The sequence below is a fragment of the Zootoca vivipara genome, chromosome 8 (assembly GCF_963506605.1).
Source record: "Zootoca vivipara chromosome 8, rZooViv1.1, whole genome shotgun sequence".
In the NCBI taxonomy this organism is placed as follows: Eukaryota; Metazoa; Chordata; class Lepidosauria; order Squamata; family Lacertidae; genus Zootoca; species Zootoca vivipara.
In genome coordinates this window covers 78,360,990-78,373,291 of record NC_083283.1, presented here as the reverse complement: position 1 = coordinate 78,373,291, position 12,302 = coordinate 78,360,990, and the positions used below count along the sequence as shown (strand labels likewise).

At 38.6% G+C, this 12,302-nt stretch overlaps 1 protein-coding gene across 4 annotated transcripts in view; it reads left to right on the top strand.

Annotated features, from left to right (window-relative positions):
* The window catches only part of SLC12A7 (solute carrier family 12 member 7), a 106,277-nt gene extending 94,758 nt beyond the window's left edge, over window positions 1-11,519 (top strand). For 3 of the 4 annotated variants that reach the window (XM_060278058.1, XM_060278059.1, XM_035126082.2), the window contains exons 23-24: window positions 5,365-5,498; window positions 5,993-11,518. In XM_060278058.1, coding sequence (XP_060134041.1) covers window positions 5,365-5,498; window positions 5,993-6,084 — 226 coding nt within the window. In that variant the 3' untranslated portion in view covers window positions 6,085-11,518. Of the gene's footprint in view, window positions 1-5,364; window positions 5,499-5,992 lie in introns of all 4 variants that reach the window. The other variant, XM_060278060.1, reaches the window with a different exon arrangement.
* Window positions 11,520-12,302: the final 783 nt, after the last annotated feature.

The following is a 12,302-nucleotide window of genomic DNA, read 5'->3' as shown; positions in this document are numbered from 1 at the left end:
AAGCACGTCAAAGTGTAAGTCGATAAATAGGTACCGCTCCGGTGGGAAGGTAAATGGGTTTTTCCATGCACTGCTCTGGTTAGCCAGAAGTGGCTTAGTCATGCTGGCCACATGACCTGGAAGCTGTACGCCGGCTCCCTCAGCCAATAACGCGAGATGAGCGCCGCAACCCCCGAGTCGGTCCCTTTACCTTTATAAGGAAAATAAAAAAATCCTTCAGTAGCACCTTAAAGACCAATTAAGTTTTTATTTTGGTATGAGCTTTCGTGTGCGTGTGCATGCACACGAAAGCTCATACCAAAATAAAAACTTAGTTGGTCTTTAAGGTGCTACTGAAGGAATTTTTTTATTTTACTTCGACCCAGACCAACACGGCTACCTACCTGTAACCTTTATAAGGAAGTGAACCACTTTGTTTCAGTAACCACTAGATGGCGATGTAATCCTAGTAATCATTACCAGGACTTGCAGCACCTACAGATTGGGGAAAAAAACAATGTTGTGTTTTGTTTTTATGGAAATAAATGACATGGTTATGTGTCACAACATGGCTTGTTATGTTTATCATCTCTTTTACATGGGTTGTTTTGAAGTACTACGTTCTTTAGAAATTTGCTATCCAAGCCCTCTTTTATACATTATTTTCAGAACATAAAAATAAGTAATAGTTTAATTTGTAAAGCATGACAAAGTTAGTACTAAATCTGAAAAGAATGTGATATATGTTTTCTGTACAATTTAGATTTTGATATCCTTTAAAGCAGAATTGATATAGATTCTTTCTGTAATTTGGAGAAATAGTTTTAGGTCCATCCTTATTTACACTACAATAAATATTATTTCTGTTATAAACTAGGACAGTTGGAGCATTTGCTAGATTTCTGTAGAGAAAGAAATGTGAAAATGGGTTGAGCTTTTTAATATAAATAACTGATTGACTTCACATCTGTAATTGTCATGCACGGTAGCGGAAGAACAGGTGATTTGTTAGGAAGATTAATAATAGAGTGATAGAAATCTGTTCCCCAAAAGAAGTAAGTGAGTTTCTGCACTGATCTAGAGACCCTCATATGCATTATGGTTTATAGCAGGCACGTCCAATAGGTAGATTGTGATCTACCGGTAGATCACTGGACATCTGTGGTAGATCACTGGTAGATCACTGGCTCCCTCCAAAGAAGCTCAACAATTTTGGCTCCCCTAAAGAAAAGCTCAACACTTTTGCCCTGCACCCTCCAAAATGTGGCTTTCCTCCCTAATAATCTCAACAACTTTGACCTGAACCCCCCTCAAAACAGGGCTTTCCTTCCTAAAAAAAAAAAAGCTCAACAACCTTGACCTGAACCCCCAAAGGGGGGGGTGTAGATCACTGCCAGTTTTTAACTCTGTGAGTAGATCGCAGTCTCTTGGGAGTTGGCCACCCCTGGTTTATAGCATTGCAGCCTATGTGTATGCACTTGCAATATGTTCCTATGTCTCCACGTTAACCTTCCCTGCTGACCTATCTGCTTCAGAAGTTATTGTTTTGGCCTTCGGTAAGGTTACTGCTGTGGTTGCTTATCTCTCAGAAAGAAAATTAACAGCACTTTAATTTACATTTGATTGTGCAATTTAAGAGCGCCATGGCAATGGCAAAAACCGAACAGGTTAGTTTTAATCTGGCCAAGTAGCTGTAGAATTATTGTACAGTATACCTAAATGCTCAGTTACGATCATACAGCTTTGTCTTTCATTGCTTTCTGCCTTTTGAGGAGAGCTGATGTGGTGTCAGATATTGTTTCTACGAGAGGTACGAAGCTGCTAGCCCACACTACCTGCTTCTCCTCTCTCTAGGTGAAAAATATCCAATCCCTTCCAAATATGATACTTACCTGGCATCAAGGAGTTGTGGGGAGGAAAAATACATTAACACAAAAGCCAACTGCAAAAAAAAAATTTGCAGACCACATTAAACAAGTACAAAAAGATGGTTGAAACCAATAACTAACATGAAAAAAAACTATCTAGAGTGTAAAAGCTAAAAACTCAAGCACCATAATAAAAAGCTTTGAAAATAAAAACTAAAGAAACAGAAAATTTAAAAGTAGGAATTTTAAATGCTGCAAGTATAGATGAATACAATATTATGTTGGGTCAGAATTTATTCCTTTTTCAGATGAAGGAAGATTTTGGAAAGGGAGATTGCAAACTCAGGAGTTGCTTATTTGCATAGTTTCATCTATGTATCTGCCCCTGAACTATTAACAATGCAGGGAGACAATTAAAGATTAGAGGGGCAATTTTAAGAGTAGTGCAGAACAGTTGTACAATATGAACAGGGGGGAATTTAAATGTTCCCATTCATTTAGGAATGTGTGCCATGGTTTGTTTTTAAAAATCGCATGAGACGTACTAATTTTTAGTGATAAAAAAATTTAAAAAATGAATAAAGTTATATTGTGTTTTAAGGTGCTATATTAGAAAAATATGCCATATAGCTATGTATTCATAAAGTAATATTTTTGCACATTTGTTTCTCTTCCATGTAGAGAATGGGGAAATCTGTAAGTCGAATTTGATTTAATTTAGGTTGTTATTCCTGCTTTCTGTGCTTTATTGTTTAAGTGTTGTTGCATGTCTCTTCCAAATTAGCTGTTTTTGAATCTTCACTGGGTCTGTGCATTATGTTTTAGCATGTGAATGTGATGGCTTAGCCTTCCTGTCATATTTTCCTTTTACGCTTTTCTCCTTTTTCTAAGCTAGGTGTCTCTTTTTATTATTATTACTTTTCTTCAGAGTAAATCACATTATGTGCCTCATAAAATGAAGGTCACCATTTGCCTGTATTAAACGTTTGACATTTCTTCAACAAAATCCCATGGGTGCAACTTTCCCCCTTAATTATCTCAATAACCAGATGCACAGTAGTTTTTGGATAAGCCAACATTGACATAATTGTAAAGATTATAACAATGACAATAAAGGTGTTTTTTTATATAAAAAAATAAGAAGTGGGAAAGATGGATGCAGATATTAATCTCATGAGTTTGTTAAGCTATATTGTGTTCAGTTGCTTAATTTGTAAGAATAGTGTGCAATATTGCATACATTCAGACTCTCCACCCACAAGGGGGGGGGACATAGCAGCAGATAATAAGATTATAAAAAGAAATTAATGTGGATAAATGAGTCATTTTTGAGGCAGATCATTCAACCTCACGAAAGTGATAGCGATGCAAGTTTTTGTTCTCCTGTGACTTCTTCCATCCCCCTGCTTTGAAGCACTACTAATGGCTCTCTCCTGCCTTTTTTTCTTTTTTGTTGAATATCCCTGACATTTTGTTCTTTGATTTTTCCTCTGTGTGAGTCATCAATTCTTTATACCAAAAATCTTCACACATAGCATTGATGTTTCTCTCACTTTTTTTTTTTAAAGTCTTTTTACATATCCATCATCCATAATCATTGTATGGTACCCAAGTGTTTTGATCCAGCAAATGTAATCAGGCTGCAGAAAGCTTTCTGGCCATGGATCTGGTTTCTTGAACGCACAAAATCCAGCTATGTGGCAGACCACAGACTGTCACCAGTCATACACACAGAAACCCATGACCTGTTCCATATACATCCATGATTAGGCTTATGCACTTGACTCCATACATATGTATGTAGCAGGGCTCTTGTGCTCCCACAATTCTCTAGGTCAGGAGCAATTGCTGCAATCAGATGATCATTTCTTGGGTTAATAAGGCAAGGTATGTATGTGCCTTGCAGCTGTCCATGAGATCTCTTTTCCCCTCCTTTGACATGAAGGAGCAAACTAGGAAGACTCCAGTTAACGGTTGTTTTCTGTTCTGAACTAGGAAACTGTGGCTAACAGCTTCAGAACTAGCAAAGATACTAAGTCATGACTTGAAATTGGCTTTGTATCCTAGCTTGTTCCAAAGCAGTTAACCATGTTATATTTAAAGAATAAGAAAAAAAAATAAAGGGTAAAAGGACCCTAACAGTTAACTTTTGTATCCTTGCCACCCTTGAAAAATGTGATGGAACTCCTCAGTTGGAGAATCTTACAGGGCATATATTGCTCATTACTGCATTCATAAGAATGGCATCTGCCATTTGAGTTTTTTCGAAGGTAACATAGCAGCTGTTATTGTTCTATAAAGTCATGTCCTTTAATTTTCACAATCAATGTACTTTAAAACTTAAGAGTTGCATTAATGGGAGCAGCTGAGCATATAATATGTCTAAAATTAGGCACATACTGTACAGAAATCTATATCTAATTTATTAGTTATCTTTATCTAGTGACATTCCTGTCCCCTGAGAATTAATATTAAAATGGCAAATATAGTTCAGTTTAAGTGTTGCACTTTGGGGCAAGAAAATGTTGTTAATGCCCAACACATCTTGGAAAAGGTTTTCCACCTTCAGAGGCAATTCTCTTTGTTGGAGCACTGCAGAAAAATATTACTGATGCTTCTTCCTTGGCCAGATGCAGCCCACTGCCTTCCCTTCCTTGTTTTGGTTTTTGCACATTAGGGCAAAAAACTTAATTCCACACACACACGTTAATGGGGTCTGAGCTGACAGTGCCTGGGGCAGGATAGGGATGTTGGAGTCTGCTATGGGATAGCTAAATTAAATTTTTGACCCAGTATGTATCAGCTGTAAAAAAAAAGGTAAAATTCAGTTTGAGGGTTATACGGAAAGGAATAAGAAATAAAACTACCAATACTGAAATGTAAATTTATGTTGTGACCCTACTTGGAACGCTGTGTGCAGTTTTGGTCCCCACACCTTAGAAAGGATGTTGCAGAATTAGAACAAATACGGAGAAGGGGAACCAAAATAATTGGGCTGGAGCAAGCCTCCCATGCAGTTCTCAGCAGATTATTCCTGATGGAAAATGTGATTCCCTGAGGGGAAAAATGGGTTTCTTGCCCTTGCTCTGTGTCAGTGTAAGAATGAAGAAGTAATTGATGAACGAACCCTTTAAGGAGTAAATTAACTTCGGTAGCCTTTTGACTTAGAAAAAGTGCAAAAACAATAACAATTCTATGCTACTTGGAACAAAACGTTTTATCACTCCTTGATTTAAATTTTGCAGGTCTACAGAAGGGCCAGATATATTTGTTTCCAAAGCTAGATCCAGTCCACAAGCCCAACAGTTTACTAGACTTCATAGTCACTGTGCTCAAGTATTTTATTTTATTATTTTATTTTATTTTTAGGAAATGTCATGGCATTACCTGCTGATTACTAAGCATTTGCTATGTTGTATGGCTTAATATTTTTTTGGCTGCAACAGTAACTTTTTCCTTTCACTTAATCAGTAAGATTGTGCTGGCTGATCCATTTCTAATTGTTGCTATGTTGTAGGAACCAGTCGAATGTGCGAAGGATGCACACTGCCGTCAAGCTCAATGGAGTTGTGCTAAACAAGTCGCAACATGCCCAACTGGTGTTATTGAACATGCCTGGTCCTCCAAAAAACAGGCATGGGGATGAAAATTGTATCCTTTTTTGGTGCACTTTAGGCACAAAAGCAGCCATCCAGCAACACCCAAAATCTGTTATGAATTATTAGAATCAGATGAAGGAAATATTGAATAGAACTGTATGAAATAAAGGCAGTTGACCTATTATGCAAGGGAGATAAGTGATTTAATAACAGTGTGGGAAGTCAGTTACATGATAAAATCTCACACTTTCTGCTTCCGGATAAATCTACAAACTTACATTTGATAACAGATAACAGAAATTCCCATTTTACTTTCCCATGCAGAACTGAAGTTGAACTTGGGAATGAGAGTGATTTGCCCAGTGAGATATCGCTGATCAGAGGTATGAAGTCAGGCAAAGCAAGCTGAGTATGTTTTGCTAACACATATCTTAAGAGAGATGCAGTTTGCACCTTTGGGTGTGAGAAGGGGAAGTATATAATCACCATAAGGTTTTGGTACAATTTTATTCCGGGTCTTAAAACCTTGACTACTTTGACATCCAGATATGGAGTTCTTGGAAGTTTTGACAGAAGGCTTGAACAGAGTGCTCTTGGTACGAGGAGGAGGTCGTGAAGTTATCACCATTTACTCCTAATAATTTTACTGAACACACCAATATTACTACACACAACATCTGTTTCTGGAATTAAATGTGGGATTTTGGCAAATCTTGTTGGGACTAATGACTTTTGCCCAGCCCTATTTATTGCATACAAAATAGAATCAAACAGTTGAATCCTCTTTTTTTTTCTTTTATAAAATTATGTAAGCAAAATTATTTCCTACATAGATCTCTAAAATGTGTCTTTATTGAATAAATGTATTATATGCTTGTATATTTTTTTAATGTAGAAAACTGGGAGATGATTTTTTTTGTTGTTCTGGGGATTAGGGTGGGACACAGAGGGGCATACCTTTTGCACATAGCTCCTAGTAAACACAATAGCTGCTTCTTTGACATAGGAACAGACTCCTAAGTTTGTACTACTTTTTATAATGATGGTTTTTAAAAAAGAAAATGAAGAAATGGGGCTTCCAGGAACCATTTTATAAGAGTCTGGCCTACATATTTTGTACCATTGACCCTGCTGACTGGAAGCAGGTTCTGTCTCCTTACCAAGTCTTTATGGTTCTGTATTCATTTTAACCCACAACTCTGTGAATTGTTTAGCATTGTATTTTAATTAAAGATCACTGGTTGAATAAAAGTCCTTTGATTTAGGAACCACAATTTTGACTTCCTGAAAGTGGCCCTTATGAGTCCAGGCTTAAATTGTTGCTGAAAGCTGAGTCTACCTTAAAAAGATAATACTTCACTTACAAATAGAGCAAGATCTGATCTTATTTTTAGAATGTTGTTTTGGAGTGTCTTGTTTTTAAGGTTTTGAACCCCAGCTCTTAGTTTTTAGGAGAGAAGAAAGGAAGAAATCCACTAGAATAAATCATTTAAGCCTTTGAAGTTACACATGTCCAGCTGCTGTAGGGAAATGGAAGACATCAGGATGCAAAAACTTGACAACTAAGAATACTCTGCTCTTAAGCAATATTGACTGGACCCTATAAATGGCAAAATAAAAGTCTAAAATTCATTCTCTAATACACTTGCCTACCTATAAGCGGCATAGTACCCGTTTCATTTAGTAGGCAGGGAGTGGCTGGAGTTTTACTTCTTCCTCAGATTTCTGGTAAATGCCTGACTTCACCAGATCAACACATGCCTACTATCAGTCCTCCATCCTCTTGGGCATGACTGTTCCACTTCCCTGACTTCCTGCACCAAAAGCATAACTATATATTTTGACTCAATATTGGAAGGGGGCTCTTCTGGAGACCCAAATGTGAAACTGAAATATTATAAATAAGATATTTTGTACAGATGCAGGTAGAATCAAGCAACTGAGAGTTAAATACAGCAGGTGACGAGTGCAAAATATGTCACTTGGTAACAGCACCAGCAGTGTTATTACTTAGTTAAAGTGGAAATTCTGGATATTTCACCATGAGAAAAACCTTAAGTGTTCTTTAATGGCTTTTGTGGAGGTTTTTTGTTGTTGTTTTTTTTGAGGGGGTGGAAATGCAAATAAATATAGAATTACTTATTAGATCAAACCTTTATCACATTTAAAAATGTATTGTGCATAAGTTAGGTTGGCATCCATCTTGGGAGACAATGGAAGTGTGTGCCTTCAAGGGTTATGTCAAACAATTGGAGAGTTACAGTGCCTGCTGTGTTTGTAGAGATGAATACAGGAGAGACATGTTTTGTTGCAGCTGGGGCAGATGAAGGCATCCAGTTGTGCCGCAGCAGGTGCACCATTTCTTCCCTCTGTGCTCCTCCCAGCAGTCATTCCTCCTCTGGTCACTGCTGTGGATCGTTTAAGAAATGTATTATACATAAGTTACCCATGCATGAAATTAGAACTGTTTGATATATTGGTGAGATTTTTCAAACAATAACTGTAAATATAACCGTTGTTAGAGATGGGATTGCAAGCTTCTGCTCTCGGCGAGGTACCTGTAACGCAGAAAGAGAAGAAACTAATTTTTCTGAAGAGAGCTTGGAAATGAACATCTGAATCACAACATGGTTTCACGGGCCGTGTGCATGGTAGCAGACAGGATAGTTCAGTGCCCACACACTGGAGATTCAAGACACATCTGGTGTTTTACCAGGTATGTAATGTACATAAGAACAATTAGCACAATCCTTAACTCTCAGAATTTGTTTGTATGAGATGGAGAACATGGATAGGTTCCATGTGCATTGGGCATATCTTTGTAACCAACTGGGTACAGGAACAATGCTGTAACCCTGGGTGTGCATTTGTGCGGCTGGCTGGCTGGTGCAATGTTGATTTTCCACCATGCATAGATGCATCGTTTTTAGAACCATACCTTTGTAGCTCTGGAATAAAAAAAGTCCTCGGAGGTTTTCCATCCTGTTATCAAATTACTGCATATTGGGCCTCACTGGGTAAAATCTTGACCTTGAATGTATGTTAACGTATTCCTGGGGGTTGTGAGCATTTATGTATTGAGGCTATATTGACGTCAGCACGACCATTGTTAGGGAGTAAGGTTATTGGCTGTTGATCTTTGAAATCTGGATAGATGAATAGTATCCATTTACTGCACTGCATATTAGTTAACGGATGGGATGGGGATATGTGAAAGCTAATTACTTTTAGCATTTCACATAAATATTACGGCTCACAAGTTTTTATTATGCAGTGAATGCTATTATGCTAGCAGTTGCTTCATCCCCTATCATTAGTTTGTTGTTTCTGTAGTTTATTTTTGTAACTTTGTTGTGATTGTTGCAATCATTAGGGATGTTCTAATTACTTATTGATTGTCCATAACGTATTTCACAGTTGAAGTCATACAGTGCTCCAGATTAACTCTATGAACAGTTTGAAATTTGTCCTCTCAAGTGACCTCAATAGGGTGCTTTGAAACACATCACTTCACTGTGGTCATAGGGTTGGCAAGTGTCTATTGCTTTCGAAAAGTAGAAGAATTTCAGAGCTACTTTAGTTGGTCGGTTTCTCAGAAGGGAACGGCTATTTTAAGAAGAATTGCTTATATATCTTTTAACATGTAAAATGTTTTCCTGTGTTTTCTCTTCTCAGCCCTGTGAATTTATGGCTAAAACCCTTATCTCACAGGAAAAGGGTTGGCATACTAACCACTGAACTCCTTGTGCCTAAAGGATAGCACATTTAGTTGAGTTGGAGTGAAGAATGGATCCATGTGCCTCCAAGGAATTTTTGGCATAGTGGCTCAGTTGAGATTATTTTGCTGGATATTCTACATAGGAATCACTACCTTGTGGTCTAGTCCCACCCTACTCTTGCAACATCTGTAAGAAAAAAATGGGTGGGTGAGCCAAAAGGCATGTTGTGATGCTGGCATGGGTAAAACCCATGTGATTTAGGAGACTCGTTTAGTTCTTATGGATATTCCTAGAAAAAAGGTTCAGGGGGTGCATCGCTTCAATAGCTTATGGATGTCGCTTCCACAGAATCTGTTTGGACGGAGGTTGCAGAATTATGGGTTGCACCATTTCAGAGTGTAAATGCTGGTGTGATATTTCTCCCTTTTTTTAAAAAAAACAACCCCTCTGCATGTAGTAAACTAGCTTATCAGGTAGGAAAGCTTCCACTGTAGCTCTCTCCTTGATGTGCTAGTTTGCTCCATGCAGGGGACTCAAGTAAATAATAGCCCCAAATGTTATCACTTTGCTCCACGCAATACACATTTCATTCCCGCTACAATCTACTTACATGGAAGATGGACAGCTTTCAGCCTTGAGTGGCAGCTATCAGAGAAGTGAATGAGGTGGTTTGTTTTAAATTATAAAATGCTATCTAATTGAGTATCCTCGATAATGTCCTTCTGATTTTTTTTTAAAATACTCACACACCAGCCTTTCACACTCAGGGGCATCTAAACCTCATTACTTCCTAAGCAACCACTACCGGGTACTATCTACTAATAGTTTTAGGGTACTGACCTCACGAGAAATGGCAGTGGTGCGTATCCTAAAGCCAAAGTGAATGAAAGCAATTTGAAAAGTAGTACTGCCACTGTTGTAAGTGGGAGTCCCCCAAAGTTGACCAGCCTATCTTAGGTTCTATTCCAAGACAGAAAGCACACTATGAGGCCCCAATGTGGTTTTATTAGAACTCAAGCACTATGGTTTTCCCCAACCCTTTTGGGTTTATTTTTTTTTGTGCTCCCTGTCAGTAAATTTCTGCTGCTAATTGAATCCACAGCTTGACCTCTGGATAGGCATGGGGTTTTTTTCCCCGCTGGCAGAACCAGGCAGAGGAGCTTCTCAAATCAGCAAAGAACTAGTTGAATTTGGCCGCTAGCAATAGTGATTGCCTCCGTGGCCACAGTGATTTTTGGGGATGATGGACGGACTAAAGGGAACCTTCTTGAGGGGCAATGTGCCCTCAGGTGTGTGACAATCCTGTCAACAATCTAATGGGATTATGCCCACCGCAGAATCAAGCTGGTCTGCACTCCCCTGTTTATCAAATGTTCAATGAGTAATCTTCAATGTTATTGTAGCTGACAAGCAGTGCAGTGGAACAGAGTGGCAAAGATACTGCTGTAGTTATGTGCTGTGTATTCTCTTTGCGGAAAGAATTAATTTTTAAAGCCTCAAAAATCCAGAGATAAAGCTTAATTTGAATTAAAAGCAAGATTCAGCTTCTCACCTGGTCCATTCTGTTGCTTATTTACCAATTGCAGACTTACTACCAGGCATTTATTCCAACAAACAGGAGGAATACCAAGACAGATCATGGCAATTGCCAAGCAGGCTGTAGCTTTGTAATAATAATGAATTAATTAAAATAATAATTTTATTTATATGCCACCCATCTGACTGGGTTGCCCAAGCAGGAGTAGAGATTGATGGATCAGTCTGTTTTCAGCCCATGTCAGCTTTGCATGTGTTCAGTCTGCTCCATCTTGTTTCCATGTTAATTTGTATTTTTAAAGAAATAATCTGCACAAAAATCCATATTTAAATTAGCACTTTGAAAAATTTTCTCACAAAATGCACAGTCCTAAACATATTTTCTATGAAAATGTGCATTTCTCGATGTATTTTATCTAAAAAAAGATGTATTTTAAAATGCATTTTGATATTTTTGGAGCAAGGATTGCATGACGGAGAGGCACAGATAACTGAAGGATAACTGAAGTTCCAATCCATGCGTTAGTCCTGGAGACACAGTTCAGGTCAGTTCACATACAAATTCACACATTCAGCATCTCTGGGCAAAAGTGAAAGCCTGTTGGAGGAATTCTCCAAATGCACAAACAGCAAGCAGCTTGCACCCCAGCTGCCTACCCAAGTTGTGCAGTCAAGACAGTATCCTCGCTCCTATTAGTGCTGGGTTGCTGCTGCGAGAACAGAATGCTGCTGCATGCAAGCAGTATTTTCTGTATAATTTCCCTGACACTACTTTGGTGGCTTTCGTCCTCATTCCAGCTACAAAGGCTGCATAAACAGAAGTGTAATGGAGAGTTTGAGCCTCGTTTCAAACTGATCTAATTGTGACAGAGAAGCCATAGAGCCTGGGGTGGGTGGGAGAGAAGGGGGGTATTTTCGTTCCGTTTGGAAAAAACACGTTAAACAGCATGTTCTTCTTTGGCAGCTGAATAAGGGAAATGTATTCTACTCATTGGAGGAGAGGAGTCCTATAGGCTTGGGCTGAAGAAGAGCATGACCAAGAGAGCCAAACGTTCAGGTGAAACATAATTCCATGTCTCTCCGCTGTGTCCTTGCAATAGGACTAGATAACATTAGGAAAAAGTGACACCTTGCTTTTGTGGAGAGGGGCTGGTGGGTGGAATTGTGGTGTTTTTTTTTTAATGTTACATATTTGGATAACAATACACATGTTTCCGTGTGCTGCTCCGGTTCGCCAGAAGCGGCTTAGTCATGCTGGCCACATGACCCGGAAGCTGTCTGCGGACAAATGCTGGCTCCTTCAGCCAGTAAAGCGAGATGAGCGCTGCAACCCCAGAGTCGTTCACGACTGGACTTGAACAGTCAGGGGTCCCTTTACCTTTACCCATGTTCTAGGACCTATTTTTCTATTAAGGACGTTTCTGTAGGTCTGTTCTAAAGGGATAATTTAAAAATCTGCCACAGAATTCAGATGAAATGTTTCCAAGACAAATTCAAACACAGTGCTGTGATTTTTATTTAAAGTAAGAAAATTATCCATCTTTGTGTTCCAGTTAATGCTCTGCAAATTGATCATTGGACGATTTGGCACAGAGGAATAG